Below are 23,142 nucleotides of genomic sequence, written 5' to 3'. Positions count from 1 at the left end.
ACAGCTCGCGCGCGAGACCGGTAATGGAAAAACGCGGCAGAGCAAAAACGCAACAAAACACAGAAATGAAGTGAGAGCGCATGACGTCTCCTTCACGTGACCCTCCGGCTCCGCTATGGGAGCACGCAGGGTTGGAATTTGCCTTGCAGACGTTCATATATATATATATATATCATAAGAAGCCCACAAACATGGACACCAAGGAGAACATAGGGGAAATTACATGCGCCTAATAAATAACATAAAGACACGGTAAATTAAGGGAAATTAAAGTGGTTGAAAAACTTATGATACCACTAATAAAAATCAGGCCCGTCGGTTAACCCCCTTTCTTGTCATATATATATATATATATATATATATATATATATATATATATATATATATATATATATATATATATATATATATAGAGAGAGAGAGAGAGAGAGAGAGAGAGAGACGGGGCCATTAGAGAGAGTGACCAAGTTGGCGGTAAAGCTCGCCTGCTGAAATCACAGGTTCGCGACACTGGGAATATTTCTATCTCCGCTGTTAACGAACAACTTTTAAAAAAAAATGGCAGTGGCTTAGCTCGTCTATGCCAGGACATACGTAGCGAAAGCTCAGGCATAGCACGGTTTGCCTTGGTTAAGCTTCATTGCAAGTCCAGGTTAGTCTGGTTGTCGAGCTATGTTGCGGCGTTGAGCCTGTCGTTCGGCGTGCTGTTCGTCTGTTTCCTGGGGAATTCGTTTCCTCTTCGTCTCGTTCCGATGTCGATTCTAGGCCTCCTCCTGCTTATCAGAATTGTCGCCGTCCATACCGCCGCCTCAACTGCGGCTCCGGCGCACGCAAGCTACCCTTATAACGCGATAGCGTTAAGGAGCTCGTGTCACAGAAAAGCCGTTGTCGTCGGCGTCGGCGTCGTCGGCGTTGGCCCTGAGCGATAAATCCCAGCAGGCACTTCATGAATAAAAAACAACTTGCAACATGGGCTGGGTGGGAATCGAACCAGGGTCTCCGGAGTGTGAGACGGAGACTCTACCACTCAGCCACGAGTTCGATGCTTCAAAGCGGTACAAAAGCGTCTCTAGTGAATGCGGTGTCGGCTTAGAAACGAGCTCTAAGGCTCAGGCGTGCGTCGCTTGCTCAGGCGCACATTTCGTTGCCGCGCCGAACGCGGCGCTGCTCGACGCTCACCGCGTCCGATGCGGGACGCGTAGTCGCTGCGCCGTAGCCCACTGTCTTACACCCCTTGGCGGGTCGACGGGAACGCTGTCGCGTTCCACTCTTGAAGGCGAAGCTTAAGCGTCCTCCAATTTTTTGAATCCTCCGACATGTTATTAGGCATGCGACGCAGCTGGCGAAGCGAGCCGAGGCGCAACGATGAGGAACGCGGTGTGACGAGGAACGTGGTGTGACGTCATGTGCCTCCTCGGAGCACGGCCACGGCAAAATCGCAAGTTCCCGGCCAGTAAAGCTTTCGCTTTAAAAAATTCTTGTGGTAGAACGCTCCACAGAGGGCGCGTGACAACTTCCAGCGTATAACCAAAATTTGCTATCAGGCCTGGTGAGGGGCCCTTTAAGCATCAACCTCGTCTTCAGCCGTTCTAAGGGATTCTGGTAGACAATTACGTTCCTTTGAAATGGTTAATAAAAAAAGCATCCATCTTGAATGCTCAGAAATTAAAATTTCACATGGGCTCTTGTGTCTAAGCATTTGCAGATATTTTGGATAAAGGGACGATGCTATGTTCAAACTGCTTTCTAAAAAAAAAAAATTGCACCTACTACCTTCCGGGAAGAAAATTGTATGAGCCTCAGTTTGCATAGTCATTCGATCAAATACAGAGGTGGTGTGAAAACGTATTGTATGCAGTGACCCTCAGTTAGCATTTCATTAGCATTTCATTAGCATTAGCATTTCACCCTCAGTTAGCAAATCATTAGCATTTGGTGATACATTCATATCTATATGATAACAGAACAGTTGTTGCGAAAAGAAATCTTAGCATTGTTATCATAAAACAGGTGGCGCATAGGTATGCTTAGCCCAGTACTGTAAACTAATTTACACCTTTATACATACTTAGGGGTGTAAATTAGCTCACAGTGCACTACTGCGTCGCAATTCCCGCAAGAGGATGCAACATCGGTTCCCTGACTTTCTTTTCGTGCAATACAATTATTGCGACCTTCGAAGCGTGTTAACACCTTCGCGGTTGACGCCGCTTTTTAGTGCCACCCGGTTATCAAAGGCGCAGCAGCCGCTCGCCCGTGGATGGTTAGAGACGGTCTCCACAGACGCGGAGTGAGTTTGTCTGCAAAAAAATCACGAAGCTAAAACGTAACACCGTCAACGCTGTCTCCAAGCTGCTCAGTGGCGGAACCCAGCGAGTCACCATTCGAATGAAGTGGCAAGAATGAGTAGCGTACGCAATTGTGGACACCGCGCCTCAAGGGGATGTGCTGTTTTGATTGCTGTGTTCAGCGGTAAAAATTGTCGGGAAAAAGAGAGGCCTTGCGAAAAAAAAAAAGAGGGAGAGACGCTCGCTATAGCAACTGAAGATTTATTGAAACCTTATGAGCAATCGAAGTACGCATACGCTGGGAAGCACGCCTTCCAGTGTCTCGTCCAGGGGAAGCACGCCCTGTGCCTCGGATGAACGAGGCACTGGACGATTCCGAGAGAGACAGCGCTTAAATTGTTAAAAAAATTGTTAAAAATTTAAATTCTTAAATTGTTAAAAAATTCAATAAAGTTACGGGGTCTTACGCACCGAAACAACGATGTGATGATGAGGTACGCCATAGTGGGGTACTCCAGAAATTTGGGTCACCTAGAGTTCATTAACGTGCGCATGGATCTGAGTACACGGGTGTTTCCGCATTTCGCCCCCATTGAAATGCGGCCGCCGTGCCCGGGATTTGATCCGGCGACCTCGTGCTTAGCAACCTAGCACAATAGCCACTAAGCAACTGCGATGGATCTATAAATTGTCGTTTACAAACTTCTGAGCGGGTCATTTCGAGGCATCCTTCTCGTTTACAGGCGTTAGTCGACAAAGGCCTGTAGTACGAGAAATTAGAGGCTGCGCGGAAGAGCGTCTAGAAGTTTCGTACTTATATTAGCGTGTCATAATAATTTCGGCTTTCTTTTTTTTAACGAATCGACGAGTATCTTCTATTTAGAGCAGGTGATGGCTGAAGCCCTATGCTCCCACGACATGTTCAAGCGAGGCCACCGGCACTTTGGTCCGGCATCCGTTAAGCGCTATGTCATTCATTTCGCTCTCACACTCCACCATAATCTACTGTAGTAGAGAGATATAGCCGCAATGACGCTCCCGGTTGGAATGCTTCGTGATCGTGCATTTATCAACCAGTTTCTTATTGTTTTTTTTTGTTCCTTTCCCTATGTGTGTGCAGCCGCAGCTGTCTTGCACGTCGCCTGCACAGTTACGTCCAATCGTTCTTCTTTTCTCCTTTATTTTCGCATTCTCCGAAAACATCCTGCAGTGGGGTTGGTACTAAGCCTGTTTGTTCAGAGGAACTATCAATGCGATCAATCTCTAGTCCTTTTCGTTTACTTTTCCTTTCTTTAGAACTGAACGTTTGCTTCTAGGAGAACTGGGGCGTCGCCTTTCGATCTTATTGGCGTCGTTTTTCAACCGAGGCGGTAACGGCAATTGCGACCCTGAAGTTGTGAGGTGGTATGTGATCTGCTAGTCCAGTCGACGACGGTAGCAGGATGGCAGGGTGGTATGCTCATTGGGGAGCTTCCCTGCACCCCCCCCCCCCCCTTTGCTGTTACCCGGTGCAAGCGGTTCCACTCCGTTGCGGTGGCGAGGAACATTCGATCTCACTAAGGGCCTGCGAACAAGACAGCTGAAGCGTTCGAAAGGTGCTTGCAGTTCGAGTGCTCGCAGGAGATGGTCCTTAATAAGGTCATTGGCCATGGCGTTTCTTTCCTTGCACATAATGTACTTGAGTTTTGAAACAAATGACGTGGTTATGATACCAAAGTACTTCACAATGGGAATTTCAGTTTCATTTTCGTTTTGATTTTGCTGATTAGGTCTTTTGGTGCAAACCACTTGCGCACCTTCTTTATATACCACAATTTTCGACATCTCAGTGACAGAAATGAACGCGAAAAAAAAAAAAGATTCTCGTTCCACGAATTCCGTAGTTCGCGTGAGCGAACATTCTTTCATTTCTGCAGTCATTGTTTACCCAATTATTCTCTTATTGTTTATCTAATGGTTTATCGTATTTTTCGTCAAATTATTTCGTTTATATTTTAGCGCACTTTAAAACGGCACGATTATGAACATTATTAAATGACTATTTTATTTCACATCTCGTTCACTATGATCCGCTGCTCTCGTCGTTTCTGCTTCATATTCTTCATCTCCCGAACAGAGCGACGACATTGCGATTGGTAGACTCACGTTGTCCTAAACGGCGCTTCCATTGCATGTCGGTCCTTCTGGCTCGCCGTTCAGCTGCAAGATCACGAGAAGGACCGACTCGCTCCATCCATATTACTACACAACGATGAAGCACCGATTGTTCTTTCCAAGCGCCGATATAGAACTGATTACGTTCATTCTGAGTGCCGAGTTATGTGAGGCGCTGAAGCCATCCGCTCCCCGCCGTGCCACCTGTGCTAGTCGGCACTCGCCGGCTGGGCCGATGACGTCATCCGCAGTGCCGCTCGCCTAGTGTTATATATCTAGGTCATCCGTCAGCCGCCGTGACAGCTGCTCCGCTATCTTGCCACTGTGATAACATTTATCGCCGAGCTTCATACACCCGCATCGCGAATCTTCAAAGTATGGGTGTATACGCTCACGCGTAATGAAGGAATATGCGTTATTTCACGTTTCAATCTTCTCTGATGGAGTTACCGACCAGCGCAGAGACGATGTTGTACAGAAGTTTATCGTACATAGGCGAATGTTAACGCAAGCAAACCGTTTAGAAATATTTACAACTCTCGTCCCCTCCCCTCTTTACAGGGAAGAAAAATCAAATACTTCGCCAGCACCTAAATTTCGGTTCACAAGCGCCCAATGGTGATGTATTATTGCTTATTGTTGCGTGAATGCCGCATATATGCTGCATCACTGGTGACCAAATATTCGGCACCTTTACTCGAGTTCTAGCTTTCTCGGTACCCTAACTGCCCTCTTTATAACAATTGTAGCAAACCAAATGTGCGTTGGTTAGCCTCCTTGAATTTCCTTCTTTCTCTGAATGTCTTTCTCTAACGGAGAATTTTCTTTTTCACTTCTACTTAGCTCATCACACACGAGAACGCAACTTCGTGAAAAATATTCTTCAATGTTGCAATGGAAAGATGAACGGTTGGGTTCTACAAAGGTGCCATGAAATGACAGCTAACGTTTGAGAAGAAAAAGCTCACACTAGAAAGAGTAGGCTAAAAAAATATTGTTTCGGTGTATCACAGTAGAGAGAAAGCAAATTAATACACTGCTCTTCCGTGCCTCCCCCCCCCCTAGCTATAGGAAAGAAAAACATTTTTAAAAGAAAAATAAAGGATGTAAAATGCCGATGTCATTGTGTCACTTTCCAGCTCTGCTGGTGATTGTTTCCAAGAATGAGGGACGGTCTAAAGTACGGTATGACATCGAAGTCAATGGGGAATCCAGTAGGAGTCAATTCAGGCGAACCTCGTCTTTCCGGTTGGAAGGAACCAACTTCCGGGCGCAGGGATAGGAAATAAGAGAACTGCAATCGGAAGTGAGCCTCAGTTGCCCGGCACGCGTCAGCCGCAAGGTCCGAAACGTATTGAAAGATATCCGCCGTCTGCACAGACAATTACTCTCCTTCACGTTCTGTTCATGAGTCACGTTCCGCAGTTTTCTGTTCGCTGTCTCCGAGCCGCATCGTTGGCCTCTGTGCTGTGAACGTCGTGGGGCTCTGTACAGGGACTGACAGTTGTCTCACGTGTTTAATTGGAAAACAACTAAGTTGCGAAGAGTGCGAAACGCATTTCGTCGTTATTAAATGAAATATCGTACCGCATATGGGACGGGCCCCTTCTCCGGAATTATGCTTTTTTGGTATTGCTCGTTAGATATTTGTCGAGCTCCTGCTTTGGGATGAGCTGCCTGCCAGGCACGCAGCCTTGGTCTAGCTAAGGTTCTTGGAGGCACATTTCAAAGCTTTGGGAGAATGCCTAAAGTAAGGCTGAGCACCCTCAGACACCCGAAGACGGCTCTCGGACGCAGTTGCTTTTCACGTCGATCCTTATTAGCGACTGATATCTTACGAACTATAAATAAACATTTATTTGCTTAAATATCTTGGTTACATGTAGAACTGAGCTTCTCCGCGTAAGTATAGAAAGCAGCCGTCTCCTTGTGACGTTTGCCGCAGAAACCGTTTTGATTGACCCAAGCATAGAGGTAAAGGTGTAACAATTGGGAGGTACGTTGGCATGTTGATGCTGCATTGTGGGTTCTCGTGTCAACTCGCAACACATGCAAGGTTGTTCAGGGATTCTTTTCTCGTCTTGGACGACGCAACGGTAAGAGTAAACCGGTGGGAATTCCCACGAAAGTATATGGCAGTAACATGCTCGAGCCACTGTCATACCTTTCCGCGTGTATCCAACTTCATATCAGGGTTTTATATTTCACGTAATACGTTGCGTGTTAAATATGGAAAAGATTTAGGACAGTGTAGTCCATTTGGTTCCATGGGACTGAAGAAGTTATGATTGTCTTAATATATTGCCATATACGAGGACTTCGCTCGTAGCAATCTTGTTAACCTTTTTGAGGCAACCTAATGTTTTCAAATTGTTACCGCAATTAGCGTAAAATTACGCTAAATACGCCTGAAAGTTGATAGTGAACGCTACGGCACGCTTCGCATCGTTTTGAGTGGAAACATATGCGCAGCGCAAGAAGGGAATGAGTCAAGCTTTTCTATTTATTTGTTGTACAACCCACTGGTGTTGGCGTTTTGTATGTGGTGTTCTGCTGGCATGCAGGAGGTTGGAATTTCAACTCCGGGCCGCGACTAGCGCTTGAGAATTTGTACGAGATGCAAAAGCTCTTGTCCACGGACATTTTATTTAACCAAACGCTGCTGAAAATTTCGCAAATGTATGCCAATCCGAACAACTGGTGCGTCGAAGACCGCGAAGCTGTCTAAGCGGGCTGTGACTGCTTCAGAAGGTCTTAATGCTTTGCCGCAGCCCGAAATATTGCCACGACATAGACCTAAGCCTTCACTATATAATGTGCAATGCCTTGGCAACACCCGTGAATATTAAAGTGTTTCAATATATCTGTGCTTAATATTCTCCATTTCCAACGAATGGTACTGCCACTCACCTAACTGAGATGGTTATTTTTTAAAGGATACTGTGTTCTACGTCGATCGGCTCTACGGACGCGGGCCTCTGGATGTGCGTTCTCGCTGACGCCCGGCCCCTACGGCCGTTTCGGGGTTCCGAAACAGGTTGTTATGATGGCTGTTCTTTGATGCATATATGATACCAACAATGCCGTGGCAACTGCCATTGTCTTTAACCACCACCACTATCACATCAGAACTGCTTTTAAAAACGCTGCGATAGTATACACCCAGGGTGAAAGGGGCGTGTCACAACACCCAAGTGTTTCTTTGGGACGTTAAACCTGATCTATCTATCTATCTATCTATCTATCTATCTATCTATCTATCTATCTATCTATCTATCTATCTATCTATCTATCTATCTATCTATCTATCTATCTATCTATCTATCTATCTATCTATCTATCTATCTATCTATCTATCTATCTATCTATCTATCTATCTATCTATCTATCTATCTATCTATCTATCTATCTATCTATCTATCTATCTATCTATCTATCTATCTATCTATCTATCTATCTATCTATCTATCGGTCGGTCGGTCGGTCGGTCGGTCGGTCGGTCGCTCGGTCGGTCGGTCGGTCATGACTATGCATTTTCCCAATTAACACATTTTTGTTTGGTAGCCAACGTTTGAAGGCAGTCAAGAGATTAGAAGGAAGAACTGGTATAAAAATCGGAAGCAGCAAAGGCGTTTTGCACACAGCCTAGGCCAAATGTAAAGCTTTCGTCTCTGTGCGTTGTGCTGTTTGCTTCGTCACATTCACAGTCCGGCTGTTGTCGTCGTGTTTCTTGCTATGTACGTATGAATTCCACCTGCAGGAAAAAGTATTGCGGCCGCAAACCTCACCGCCGGCTAACTCAAGTACAATGTTACTTCCAGTCAGATGGAAAACGTCCAGCCCCAGGTCAAGCTAGTCAGCGACCTACTGCTACAGCCAAGGGGTCTGAGTAGAATTTCAAACTTCTCCAAGCGGTTCCACAAAAGTTAGCTCTTATCAGCTTCTGGAAAACTTGACGTCTCCAAATGATCATCAAGAGATACTTTTCATTCACAGAAAGATGCAAGATGAACAACCTGGTATTTTGAGTTAATGGGAAGCAGTGTGTGGTCGCCGACACCAACATTGCATGTTCTCGACAGATTGAGCACCAAAGAAAATCCGCATTCATATCGCTATTTCCGACGCTGTATAACCAGTACGATTCCTGAATGCACAGTTCGGAGCGCAGCTTGCATAGGACTCGCAGCCCGCTATCACTGCGCAAATCTGTGCGCAAAGTGGAAAAAAATGTGGAAAAACTTGTGGAAAAAAATGAATACGTTCGCGGCGGAGGCGGTGGCCCACCTGTTAATGCAGCAGTTTACCTTTGCAGTTGTTCAGCGGCGTGTCGATCAGTCGCTTCACGTTGAAGACGTCCGGATGCTGATGACGAGAGCCACTGCAGACTCTGAAACACCCAGATCTTGAACCGCGGCGTCGGATGGACGACAAAGCGTGACACAGGGATGGCGAGAGGGAAGTGCGCGCCATTTCATCGACACGGCCCCTCGTGTGGACTCTGGCACTACGACGACACAAATGTGAGTGCACGGAGTTTCCCAATCGCGTTTGAAAGCGACACTAAAGAGAAATAATAGGCATATCCTAATTGGTAACTAACCCTTTCGCAATGCCAAAAAAAAAAAGCCGCTCTTATTCTGACAGTAAAAAAGTAGCTGAAACAAAAAAGTCGGTGGCGACGCCCCTTTAAGTACGGGTCGCATGAAAACGCCTTCGGCTTCAATTGAGATCAAGAAAATAACGTTTGACAAGTGTAACGCGATTACTTCTGAAAGTCTGTTTGAAAGCGAAGAAAAAAATGTTGCCATCTGTCAAAGGTAGAAATGCGCTTCGTGCGAAGTTTCATTCTTTGAAAACGCTTTCCAGCGTTTTTGACCGATGCAATTTTGCAATTTATTGGGCGCTCCTAATTCAACCTAGCTTTTTTCCCCGTCACAATTGCACTGGGATCGCCGAACCGCACCCTGCATTGAGCGCACAAAGAGCGGCACCCGCCTGTCAAATATGCAAATTCTGAGACGCGCAGACACGTGAGAACTTCGAACGAAAATATTTAATAGGAACCTCCGACCGTCCGCCATCGTCTGCTATAAGCACCAGGGACAATCCCAGCAGACGACGTTTTCCTTTCCCCCCTCTACCTCGCTATGCGTCCAAGATGGTTATCGTTGGCAGTACCGTGATACTTTACGGGAACCCATAAGTTTGATCCTTCCCGCGGCACGCAATGCATGCAGAGCTCGCTTGTCCAAGTACGCAGATAAGAACAAGCGTGTGTTTGGGGGCAACGAAGCCGAAGCGAATGCTGGAAGGGGCGAGTTGCTTGTTGCGAGCGTCAGTCGTGTCGCGAACTGAACGTGCACATTCGTCCCCCAGGCTAATTTAAATATATCGGCGCTCGATTCAACCACGCGCTACGTGCAGAGACGCTGGCAGCAGCGCTGCGTCAAAGGCAAAGGGCCCTCGTTTCGAAGATTGTTTCCAGTGCCTGATTCCGGGATCGCCCAAACGATACACGAGCGACGGCCCAACAAGAACGGTTCTTTCGCGATCCCCCTTTCGCTCTCGTTATTTACAATTCCCTTTCCCGCGCATAAGAGAGAGAGAGAGGCGGCAAGCTTGTACACCGTGCACGCTTAATAAAGCACGGTGCGAAGGAAGATTGGCTCGCGAGCGGAGGCGAACTATTCTGGGGCAAGAAAAAAGAGTATGGCGAAATAGCAGTGTACGGGCGCGATGAGATAGGCGTTCGGAAGAGAAGCTTCGAGTGGTTGCTGTGTGTATATAAGTGTGCGTGTTTTCAATATGTTAAGAACTGTTTTGTGGGAGTGAAGTTTGCGTAGGAGTCTTACCATCAGCGAAAATGCTGGTTCGTTCCTTGCTTCATAAATTTCAAACTGAAAGAGATCTCTCGAATGAGAGCTTCAGGAAACGTGCTTGAGTTTTCACGAAAGAAGGGACAAGAAGACGAAGTCGTAGATGATGATGCGCAGTTTACACGTGCCGGCAGGAAATGCAAATTGATTTATACTAGACATTTGCTTATTGGAGCACCGCATCAAGGTATTGTGCGAGTTCAGTAAGTGTTCGAGCGAGAAAACAAGTGAATGAGTTTGCGAGCGAGTGCACTGAAGAGTGAGTGCCGTATGCCTCTAAAGTATGTCCCGCTGTCGACAATCCAAGAACGGGAAGTTCGAGCAACTCAGTTGACGAACGTATGGAAACCACTGTGTAGCACATGCGTATGATATACCATCGCACGTGTAAACTAATTTGACAAGTTTGATTCGAGTATTTGCAGTTCTGAAGTTGTGTTAAGAAACTTCGCTGTGTCGTTTTGCGGAGCTTCATCCTGTACTCAAGCATCTTTGCGCTTTATTGCAAACATATAGACTTTTAGCTCCGTGACATAAATCTCTGCATAGTGGAATTAAAATGTGGGTGAGTTTACATGAATGCATGCGGGAAATTAGCCTGGAAGACGATGGAGACCACAATAAGCATGGATCCGGTAGTGTAGTAGTAAACAACTTCATTGGGGTCCTGAAGAGCTAGGCATGGGGCCTGCTAGGTAGGCTACCTACACAGCCACTCGCGTTCTTATTTTCGAGCTGTCGTCGTTTCGTCGGGATGGTTTTCCAAGATTCAAGCTTTGCGCAGAGGAAAAAATATTTTCTTTTTTTTTAAACTTGAACAGCAAACCTTTGTCAAGGGGTCGATTTCATCGCTCGCTCATGTCTCTTGTCTACCTTGGATCCTGAGAAAGTACGCGGCCGTGTCTTTAGCCAAGCAGCGATTAAGCCAGTGTTTGTGGTACTGTTCTTGTAACTACTGGAATGCGGGAATGCGGTATTTGCCGCAACTGTTTGGACATATACCGTCCAGTTCCAATACCATACCGGAATTGGTACAACTGGGAACACTGTGATATTAATTATAGTTCAGTGACAGCTGCCTAACAGGGCTCACAGCATCGCATGATGCTTTCATGAGAACCCGGCGATGCTTTTAAATAGCCCTGTTCGCCCCGATGAATAGAAGCTTCGTACAGTGTAAAGGCAATTCGCGAGAAATATCTGATGTTTGCGATCGTTCAGTTAAGCAAATTCAGGAACCAGTGGTGTTTGGCAGTTTCCTTCGTTTTTGTCTGTGTGCATATATATATATATATATATATATATATATATATATATATATATATATATATATATATATATATATATATTGCGTGGCCAACTGGTGGTCAGTATTTATTTCCTGTGTAAACTTGGACAAAACATGCTGGTGAAGTCAAATTTACCAGAAATCTTGTATTCCAAGCGATTCTATGCAGTGCTATAGAAAAACAAGTAGACTAGGCAATTAATTGACTCTGCATCCTCTCTTTTATAGTAAATACGACAAAACGAAGACGTGCTGCAATTATTGATGCCCTACTGTTTTAATTTCACGGAAATATTTCCGCCGTGGAAAGCGAGGTCTGTTGTTGCTGCACTTATACACCAACAGCAGCGGTGTTTCGAATGCACACCAGGCTATAAATTCTATGAAGCGTCCACTGTTCCTTTTTGTTCTTGACATTTGTCGGTGCCTCATTGGCGCAATAGCGGTTAGTGTAGCAACCCAGATCGTAGCCTAACGGCTAAAATGGCTCAAGGCTGGAATTGAGATATGTTTTTCATAGCTTGTATTTTTGAGCTCTCGCTAGCCCGAGAAAGAAAAGAATAGAACATAGCGAAAAGGTGAACGTCTCCGCTTTAAGACCGGAGTGAACGCGGTGATCTCCATCACCATCTTGCGCAGGGCAGAAAAGCCAGTGGTATTTCGCTCCCATTTATCCTGCCCCCCTATCTCCCAATCACGAAACCACAGCGGTTGAATGGCCGCACGCATCACTGACTTGGGAAACACAGAGGCCGAGAGAACGCATTCAAGAACGTGAATTACCATTTCCAGGCAAAAATAACAAACAAAAAAATGAGCGGAATGAATTGCGCGGGAGGCTGACTAGCACCAGTAAGCGAGCCGTGGGCAATTTTCGAGCTCCCTCTCCTTTAGTTTGACCGTCCACTCCCCTCTCTCTCTCTTCAGTCACGTGCCGAAACCATCCCGCGGTCGCTGAAGGTTTTACGAGCGCTGGCGACAGAGGGCGCTGCGCTTCATTTTACGATTATGGCGGCTGCCGCAAACCGCGTCCGCGTCGCTAATCCGCCTCAGCGCCGCGTTCGCAGCTGTACATGAATATGTCGGACTCTGTGTTAGCTGCTCGTCGGCGCAGTTTGCGAAGGGAGGATTGTCAGAGAAGAGTACAAGAATTAAGGATAACAAGTCGGGAAATGCACGCGTGTAGAGAAAGGAAGTGATGGTCTGAGTCTTCCGCTGGGGCGAGGCGCAAAACCATTGACTGTAAATCGCGGCCTCATGAATTGAGGGAACAAGTACGCCGTCCCACGTGCGCCCCCTCGTCGACTCGTTCTTTTGGCGCCACCTTCACCGCCTGCCGAATCGGCGCTCGCCATTTCGATGGGGGTGACGATTCAGACAAGCGCGTTTGAACGCAGAGTAACGAAGATGAATTTTTTCGTATGGGCCTCCGGCATGGGCTTCTACTTTAACCAGCCATTGGTGCACTGCGAGGAATTTCGGACACGATTACAAAACTTTGATCAGAGTGGTTGACTTTCCGGGCTCAATTCGGTTTTTATTCTTTATGTCTTTTTTCTGCTTTTCGGATTACACGTTTACGTTCGTGAGGAAGAGAGAGAAACGTTTATTTCTATTAGGGCGGATCATCTTCCGAGTAAGGTAGGGCTCGTGCACTCCTCAGTCTGGGTCCCTTTTAGGAAGTCTATGGAAACCTTCGGCAAAAGGTTACGGGTACTGAGGGTTGAGTGTGCATCATTTGCCTCCTCTACCATGGAGTTCATCTAACTCCTACATGTATGCCCCCCCGCCCCCCTCCAACCCTTCTTCATTCGATTTCGTCAGGCAAAACTAGGATAGGGTATGGACATACACTGCCTTAGGCCACAAGAACTCGCATCGTTCATTTGCTTCTTTTCGGCTATCCTCCAAGAACTGCAAATATCTGACATTAACTCCTGCTTGTAGATGCTTTCGGGAATATCTGCTATTGCAGGAGATGCCCTCAAGATAGCATTTGTGCGATCAAGTAGGGGAGTCAGCTAGCTCTTAAGAGCGCGAGCAACCATATGATCAAACAATCAATCAATGAAAGATGCTGAGCAAATGGGATACGAATTCAGCTTCTCGCAGGTAGAAAACTATTCCAGAGCAAATTTACTTGCTGCTGTCACTATGTTGTTAGAAATGGGAAATATGGAAAACCAACTGCAATACAGGCATTTAAGCTTGGGCTGTTTACCACGTGACTCTTTCTATGTTCTTACGACAACAGCACAACCAGTAAACAAATCTTCCTACGTCGCAGCTCAGTCTGCGGAGGAAGTGCTGCTTAAAGTCGAGAGCTCGACGCTTGCTGCTTAAACTGAATGCGAATGTGTGCGATACGTTAAAGAAAACGAAAAAGAACAAAAACGAAAACAATAAATAAGCATCTAGCCCGGAAAAATAACATTGCGTATCTCAAAAGAAAGAAAGAAAAAAGGAGAAAGAAAAGAAATGAAAAGAAACGTAGAATTTGGCAAGAACATAGTTCCCCAGAGTGACGCAAATCCCCCCTGGGGCACGTATTTTATTGCGACTATTCATGCACACTCGCCAAGAACAAGCAAGCTTGAGCAATTGGCTGCTTTTTATGACTCCCGCTGGCCTAAAACTAAGGGCCAGACAATGAAATCTTCCTTACCTCAGTAAGGAAGCCTTCATTGCAGTGAGGCTACCTTAGGTCACTCTGAAAGGTTCCTTACTGAGGCGCCCTCGGTGAAGGCTTCCTTGGTGCTTCCTTGGTACTTCCTCAGCATAAGAAGCCAAACAATGAAATCTTCCTTACCTCACTAAGGAAGCCTTCATTGGGGTGAGGCTACCTTATGTCACTCTGAAAGCTTCCTTACTGAGGGGCCCTCGGTGAAGGCTTCCTTGGTGCTTCCTCAGCATAAGGTAGCTCCAAAGCTACCTTCATGCGTCCTTACGCCGCTCCTGGCCCTGAACGAGCGCTTCACCTCACTGCTTAACCACGTGGCATTCGCTCGCGCATGCGCACTGTCGCCCACCTGCGGAGAAGCGCGAGCACGGTACGTCTTGCCAGGCATGTTCGTTTCAGTCACGCGTGCGGCATGCAAGCATTGCTAGGCGTTGCTAGGCGTTGCAAGACGCCGGCGTGCCAGCGTTGCTGGAGCACATCAAGTTTTGCACTGTAATGCGCAACTTTTTTTAACTTTAGTAAACGAAACTAGAAGAAAGCGTCCACGCTTCTCTATATTAGCTATTCAATTTAAAGATTGTGCGACGATACAACATTTTTTAATAGAATAATGGTGTTCGCGGAAAGATTTGAAGAGATAATCTCGAACCCAGGCACGCGGTAACCGCTCCTTGGGTGAGGACGGGTGAAGGGAGCTTTCAGAGTACGCTTGCTTCCTCCATCGGTCCTACGCTGTAAGGAGGCCTCACGTAAGGTTAGGAAGCGCTCGAAGGAAAGGAACTAGGGGTGTGCGAATATTCGGAATTTCGAATACGAATCGAATATTTTCCATATTCGAAGCGTATTCGATTCGAGAAATGCATGTTCGGAAATTCACGAATATCCGTGGACGGCCGAATAACGGTGGAAACGGCGAATATTCGGATAGACTGCGAATAATTGAGCAATTAACCAATTGTATGCTTGCTCCGCATTCTCCTAAGAACATGTTTATTAACTGAGAACTTCGCATGATCCGCTCATTATCTGTATGCTCTTTTTCAGTCTATCTGCTTCAGGCATTTGAGACATGATCAGTTTCGGTTTCTTTTTCACCAAGCTTTATAATTCCAATTATTTTTGGAATGCCCCATTGCCTTGAAGGTTGCAAAGGCAACTCAGGGTTTGCTAACATTGTTGCAAAATGTATCAAGGCTCTTTGTGCGGAGTGGAAATTTGATGAAGTGGCCAGCCTAGGCATGTTTCTTGATCCGAGTTTTATGGCCACAGTTCATCAGGCATCTGGTCAGATGATCTGGCTGAAAAACCTTGTGACAAGGGAGCTCCAGGAAGCCATCGTGGAACACCGTGGGGACACCGCCGTGCCAGCGTCGACTTCGTGTCCACTGGTGGCATCGAGTGTATGGAATGCTTTTGACGATCTAGTGATGAACAAAGAGAAGACACATTTGGCATCTGCCCCTGAGAGGGAAGTCACAGACTACGCGCAAAAGCCTCTTCTGGAAAGGGGCATGAATCCTTGTGAGTGGTGGCAGTCCATTGGCCGCTTCAGGTACCCGCTTTTAAGTGCACTCGCCCGGAAGTACTTGGCGATCCCTGCCACTTCAGTTCCTAGTGAAAGAGTCTTTTCTACCGGTAGAAATGTGACAGTGCATAGAGAGCGTTCACTTTCTGGCCATATTGAGCAGTTAATTTTCCTTCACGACAATCTGTAACAAGCGTTTTACCTGACTGAGTGCATTACCTGAGTCCATTATCTATAATTGAGTACCTCTTTAATTTGAAGCAACCTTGTAAAATGCAATGTTATTTTTAAAAGGGTAATAAAGCTATTGTTACCTCTCTTGCAATTTTTTAATACTACACATGTATTCGATATTCGATTCGATATTCGAAGAGAGTTATTCGCCTTATTCGTATTCGATTCGTAATCGAAAATTTCAATATTGGCACACCCCTAAAAGGAACGTTTTTTTGTTTGGGCCAAGCTACCTTCATGCGTCCTTACGCCGCTCCTGGCCCTGAACAAGCGCTTCGCCTCACTGCTTAACCACGTGACGTTTGCTTGCGCGTGCGTGCTGTCGCCCACCTTCGGAGAAGCGCGAGCACGGTACGTTTTGCCAGGCACGTTCGTTTCAGTCACGCGTGCGGCATGGAAGCGTTGCTAGGCGTTGCTAGGCGTTGCACGACGCCGGCGTGCCAGCGTTGCTGGAGCACATCAAGTTTCGCACTGTAATCCACTGCTTCTTTAGATTTAGTAAACAAAACTAAAAAATAGCATCCACGCTTCTCTATATTAGCTCATCAACTTAGAGATTGTGCGACGATACAACGTTTTTTATTGAATAGTGGTGTTCTGGTGTTCGCCTAAAGCTTTTAAGAGATAATCTCGAACCCAGGCATGGCGGCAACCGCTCCTTACGTGAGGACGGGTGAAGGGAGCTTTCAGAGTATGCTTGCTTCCTCCATCGCTCCTTCGCTGTAAGGAGGCCTCACGTAAGGTTAGGAAGCGCTCGAAGGAAAGGAACGTTTCATTGTTTGGGCCTAAATTGGTTTCTTCATTCCCTGAGCGAGTTTTTTCGTTTATTCGCAAGCTCAAAATCAAAACTCCTACCCTTCTATCCATACCAGATAGGATTCATTGTACAAAGGCTTGCCATATTTTCCAGCTCCTCGTTCTATTTTCCATTCTCATTTTTTTTTTCCTTCATCGCACCGAGTGGCCTATCCAAGAGACAAGGGCAGAGATGTGATGGCGTCCGATCGGTGACGAAGAGTAGACAGCACGCAGACAAAATTCAATATTTCTGAAACAGAAACCTTGTGTGGAAGGGGACGGAAAAAACAAGGTGCAGGCTTAGGGAGACGAGAGATTAACCTTTCTGGTCCGACATCTCCGTTGTTAACCGACGGCGCACTGTTCCCACCGTACAATATGCTCCCTTCGGCGCGTGTCTCGAGTCGTATGCAAATGGGCTGGGATTGACAGGGGACCGTTCAGCACGTGCACGACCCCCTCGAGGTACGCTTCTGGTGACGTTGACATCGCCGGAAGGCGTGGGGAGACGTTAAAAGAAAAAGTGATAAAAACAATCGTAACGGACTGCTTTCTCTCCAGGGATTCGATACGCGAAAGCGTGCCTTCCTTCTTTTTGTCACTGACTTCTTTTATACCTACACAGAAATCATTTCGAAAGATGGAGGAGAAGTTCAGCCTTTATTTTCTTATGCGATATCATATGCATGGTCAAAACGCAATACTTACAATCTCGCGTAAGCGCAAGGCCAAACGTAGCGGCTGAGACGTTGTGACGCCGTGTTGCTGAGCAAAAAGTTCGAGGGTGCAATCCTAAGGCATTTGGTCGAGAATAACCCGCAGCCCGGATATTGCAGTCGACCTCTTGCAATGGGACGTTAAAATCAATCAATCAATCAATCAATCAATCAATCAATCAATCAATCAATCAATCAATCAATCAATCAATCAATCAATCAATCAATCAATCAAATGAAGGCTGGATGAGCTATATAAGCAGAAATCTTAAACGAAGAATGCTAATATGTGACCGGAATCGGCAGGGCACTTTCTGCTTTCTGCGTGACATTAAGCGAACAACACATGCAAGTCACGTAAGGGCCTCTTAGCTTATATTCGAACTCTAGCGATTGTCAAAACTTGCGAAGTGCTTGAAGCTAGCAAGTATGGCTCACGAACACCTACCCCGTTCTGCACAAATTAAAACCGTGGAGGCTTGTAATTCAAGGTGGACTCATTGCACACGCCCCGTTATTTGAATGTACGTTGTACGATTTAGGGTATGAGACCTCATGGCTCGCAACAGTTTTGCTATAGCTTAGCGTATTAAAGCAGATGGCAAGAAAAAAATAGAACGCGTGGGAACATAGCACCACCTAAACAAAAGTACGCGTCATGCCCCGTTTTAGTATGGCTGCCGGCGGAGGAGGATAAATCTGTCAATGTTGTTCCTTCGTCACCCTGTGGATATGCTATATTGAGGATATTGTATTATGCATATTGTCCCGTCCTCGTCGCACAGCTGCACAGACGTCTCACACAGTGTATCCGCCTGATTTTGCGTTTGCATTCCGTCATAGAGTGTGAGCGGTGTATTGACTGAAGCTGTAATATCAATAGTGGAACTTGTACTCTGTTTGCATCACAATACAACATTGCATGGTAAAAGAAGGGACAGTTGTACGCATCGCCGTTAGTTGCATAGCATTCATTTCCCGACTTCCCTAAAACTTCTCATAGGTGCCAATATGTGCATTGATGTGCATAGCATTTTTTTTACACCGCGTACGTGTTAATGCACAGCAAAGTTAGGTTTCACGGGTGGGCATGTAAAAAAAAAACATGAAAATTTGTCTAGCATCTACACCAACATAGTGAACGGGCCTACGGCACGTAAGAAAGCTCTCGCCAAGAATACCCAAAGCTTATTCCTGTTTCAGGGGTGGTCATTTAGATGCCGACTTTTGCATCATGCAAAAAAGAGGTGAGGCGTGCAGACAGGACACAAGAGTAGAGAAGTGGACAACATGAACGCGAGCATTTTTTTACGCGCCTGTAGAACACGAATAACGTAAGACTTGTATCTTTTGCAATACTGTTTGGATTTAGGTTTCATGTTGTAACTTCGATCGGTGTACACTAACTGCTACAATCTCGCTCTACTTAGACTACGCACACAACTCTACGATACTCTGTGTGTAATGCGCTACCTGTTCACGAGACGAGGAGTAACGAGTGCCGCGTTTGTGCGCTAGTATCTAATGTTTTTTTTTAACTTCAATAATAACAGAAAGCTACACCCTGTCGCTGGCGTGCAAAGCGCACGTCGAAAGTAATGCCATAGGCAACAGGCACGAACCGATGTGTCTGCGAAATTCATCTACAGTTGCATTCGCTCAGAAAGTTTCAGTTGTACCACGAGTCTACCCAACATTCATCATTGTGCGCCGCGAAATCATTTACGCTTTAAAAGGGAGATTAAGGAGAACGTGAGAGCCCATTACGATTGAAGGAAACAGGTCCATTAATGGCCGCGGTGCGTCTAACACATCGCAACGACTACTGCTCCTCCGGCCTGGCCGCCGCACTCCGTGGTGTACACATGGCACGTTTCAGCACGTTGCACCGGTCTCCGAAAAGCTTACAAGCTTTCTCCCACAATGCGGCCTGCCGATTCGAAATTGTAAAGCCCTCCCTGTAGACCCATGAAGCGTAAGTCGTTTCGGCTCGTATTGGGGAAACCGGGAAACTCAAGGGCACAAAGGGCGCTGTGTCTGGCCGTAGGACGGGGCGCGTAAGGGGACTTTTAGAAACGCGGTCACGGCTAAATGAGCATGCCCCCCGTGCTAATTAGATTTATGGCGCAGATGGGCTGTTAGGCTTCGCAAACACATCTCTCATCGCGACATCTCTGAACAGAATCTGGATTCCCAGGATAGGATTATGGTGCTGAATAAACAAACTTTGATGGCGAGATGACCGAGGTAAAGTTTGAAGTTAATATGATAACTTCATAGTTCAACCTTCTAGAGGTGTGTCGTTGCTAAGTTAGTAGGTGAGGTGACGGCTGGGTCACTCAGGTAGCATATATATATATATATATATATATATATATATATATATATATATATATATATATATATATATATATATATATATATATAGTTGAGCTATTATACTGAGCAAGAGTGCTCTACGGTGCTACTCTGCACCAGGGAACAGGAGTCTGTTATCGTAGCCGGTAAAAACAAGGGAGGTGGAAAAGGGTTGGGTTATTGAGTTTGGGGTTAAGTATACTGCTAGGCATTGTGTTGCCAGCGAAATCTCGTAATGCGATACGCTTGTATGTGGACGCTCGCCGCCTGGATTGAGGCTGTCTGCCCAGAAGTGGTCTCCGGAATTAGGTTTGCTTTTGACGTTCGTGAGGTTGTGAAGTCAGTCAGCACTGTGGAGGAAACGACGGCGCTTCTGTTCTTTCTGAGAAACACTGGCCTGTGTGAATGCCACTGGCCACGTGGCGTAGTTCGCATATATGCCCGTAATCAACGCACCTTGCCTCCATATCTATATCACTGGTCTACTCCCTTGACTCCTTCCTCCTATGTAGGGTAGTGAACCAGACGCTCGCTGGTTAACATTCCAACGCGTGTTTTTTTTATCTTCGTGCAATGGTGGGAGACGTGCATTCTTCCCGAAGACAGGGAGGAGAGAAAAACGAATGTTCTACCTGTTTAAACGCTCACAAATTCAATAAATTGGTATTGGAGCGGGCAGTATTCTCACACATCCGATCTGGCCAAGTTTCATTTGAACGCCACTTCTTTATTTTTGAATCCTCTGGGGAAACAATGCTATGAACGTTCTGTACGTTGTCCATAGTCTGCGAATGCAAGACGACTTAAACTCGAGCATGAAAAAAAAAACCATCATAGAGGCAGGGGGAGAAGGGGGGCGGGGCAGCAAACTACTGCGTAGTGTGCGTTGGTGTAGCTTTCAGGCTTGAAAGAAAGAATCAGAGAAAGAAGGTTGGGGTATGCAAATATGCTATCACATTTGACAAGAAAAGAGCAACTTGGTACCTGGTACGAATACGGCATCGTTCTTCCCACAGGGCGAAAGTCATTGGAATCGTTTGTCGGACAAGTCTCGCTTTGAACAACGCGAACTGTGTGACAAGAAAGAAAGGGGGAGCGTATCGGGGAACATGGCATAGATTCGGGGGTTTCATGTGAGAGTGCAGCGTGGTTGCGACCGGGGAGCGCGTGACGTACGCTGACGGCAAAAGAGACACGAGCGCCCCCCCCCCCCCTAGCCCCTTCCCCAACGTGGTTCAGCATACTCCGGCACGCGTGCCAGCTTTTGCCACGGCACAATATGCAAAGCGAGACCCGGAAGTTTTATACGCGCCCGGGTGCAGACTTCGCCCCACACGTAGCTAACGACCGTTTTTTTTGTATAAGCGAGCACAAGGCGAACGTTACACAGCGAGAAACTGCCTGCGTGCCGTTCCTGTAGCTATGCTACGAATTCCTTCTATAAAAGGACATGCCATTCACATTTGCCTTGATTACAGTGGCTCCGCGAGACAAATGAAAGAGAGAGAGAAAAGACATCTTTAATGAGCATAATGATGGCTTGATTTGCAGCAGTATTTCTCTCTTCACAATCCATACGCTGTATTTGCTGCGGCCGCCCTCTCAACCTACATGATCTGATCTGAGAGGTGGGAGCTGGAAAGCAGCGTCTCCACTACTCTTGGTCAGGGGGGGGAGGGGATAGAGGAGGCAAGTATGATTTTGTTTGCAATCTATGACAATGTGCCGGAGGGTTCCTAGTTGTGCGCAGTATTTACATTGTTCGTCATACTGAGTTGGGAGCATGAGGTGAAGCGTCCTTGGCAGCGGAAACGTGTTCTATGAAACTCCTCTTAGGAAGAACGCGTGCTTCAGCTGTATCAAACATTGTTGCAAACCAACGCGTCAAACCACTGAAGCAGGCGTTCTTCGTAGGAGGCGCTCATAAATGAACGGGCGACTCTAATGACGCTGACAAGGAATGTGCGCGCAAAGTTATTGCGCAATGATTTACGATTACCCTGAACGTTTGTGTAAATAAATACTGATCCCAAGCTTCATTCTATAAAACGCATTTCCTGCAGTCACGTTCGCAGTACATTATCGCGCGCTGTTAAGACGGGAAATGCTCACGTATACTCTATTCGGTGATATCAATGACGCCACGAAGTAAAAAAGAAAAGAACGCGACACGATAACTACGAAGAGAGAGGAGGTGCTGAATGCGGTCCAAGTTTTTCAAATTTGGTTGATTTTCTTCAAGTTTTCTAGACAAAGTGCGGAGACGTGCTTCATGCCGGAAAGGTATTTGAACATGCTGAACCTCCGAACAAGCGATAGGCAAGCTGTCACGAATAAAGCGCCGTCTTTCCAACGTTCTGCACAGAAATTATATTCTCAGTTCTATTACCGCAGAAACAATCTTCGAGGAGCGTTCCTGCTTCGATTGGCTAAAGCAGTGCCAGCGGAAAAACTTGCTTATTTGCTATAAATGAGGTATTGTACACTAAATTTTTTGAAGTTGATCGTGAGCCTATGAGAAGCTTAAAGTTTTCAGTAATACAGGGAAATCTTGATCTAGTGACGGCGTTAACTGCTCAGCATGCATTTACATAACTGGACACTTCTAGTTTCAAAAGACCTTGTCAGTATTTATATTATCCCTTCCGAAGCTAACTACTTTTCTTTTCATCACAATTGTTTTGTGTGGCAACAATAAGCCTCATTTAGTTTGCGACCATGGTTTATAGCAAAGTAATTCTTTATAGCATAACAATAATTGCGCATAGCGAGTGCTGAATAGCACATATAATATATAAACTTAGCGAAAGACAAAGTTCTTGCTATGCTGTTATTTATCCTGGAGGAAGAAATCGCGCCATTAAGTAAATTGAGTGTTAAAATAAAGTATTAAACTGCTTCAAAAAACATTTTGAGTCCTTGAGCACTCAAGCTTCTGCACACAAAAACGTAGTTTTCTTTACATTCTTTAGCTAGTGAGATAAGCCACGTTGTCCATTTCCTAAGTTAATTAACACACGCACTGTTAAACTGCAGTAAACTATTTCGTTGGTACCGTTTTTTTTTTTTTTTGTCAATGCGAAGTAGCGTCAAGGCGTAGGACATGATCCAGTGCATTGGCTCGAATCTGCCCATATAGAGGTCAAACTAAAGTGCACGGACTTGTAAGGAAGCGAAGCAATCCCGGGAAAATGAAGAACTCTAGGTACTGAAAGTGGGCGA

The 23,142-nt window shown here is 46.0% G+C and overlaps 1 protein-coding gene across 3 annotated transcripts in view; it reads left to right on the top strand.

The window, feature by feature from the left end:
* Window positions 1-8,642: 8,642 nt before the first annotated feature.
* Window positions 8,643-23,142, top strand: part of LOC135915668 (uncharacterized) — a 381,759-nt gene continuing 367,259 nt past the window's right edge. Inside the window, exon 1 of one of the 3 annotated variants that reach the window (XM_070521763.1) lies at window positions 8,643-8,965. In XM_070521763.1, coding sequence (XP_070377864.1) covers window positions 8,891-8,965 — 75 coding nt within the window. In that variant the 5' untranslated portion in view covers window positions 8,643-8,890. The remainder of the gene's footprint in view (window positions 8,966-23,142) is intronic. The other 2 variants (XM_070521761.1, XM_070521762.1) reach the window with 2 other exon arrangements.

This window comes from Dermacentor albipictus, chromosome 7 (assembly GCF_038994185.2).
Source record: "Dermacentor albipictus isolate Rhodes 1998 colony chromosome 7, USDA_Dalb.pri_finalv2, whole genome shotgun sequence".
Classification (NCBI taxonomy): Eukaryota; Metazoa; Arthropoda; class Arachnida; order Ixodida; family Ixodidae; genus Dermacentor; species Dermacentor albipictus.
Note: the sequence above shows the minus strand (reverse complement) of the source record. Positions and strands in the feature narration are given on the sequence as shown.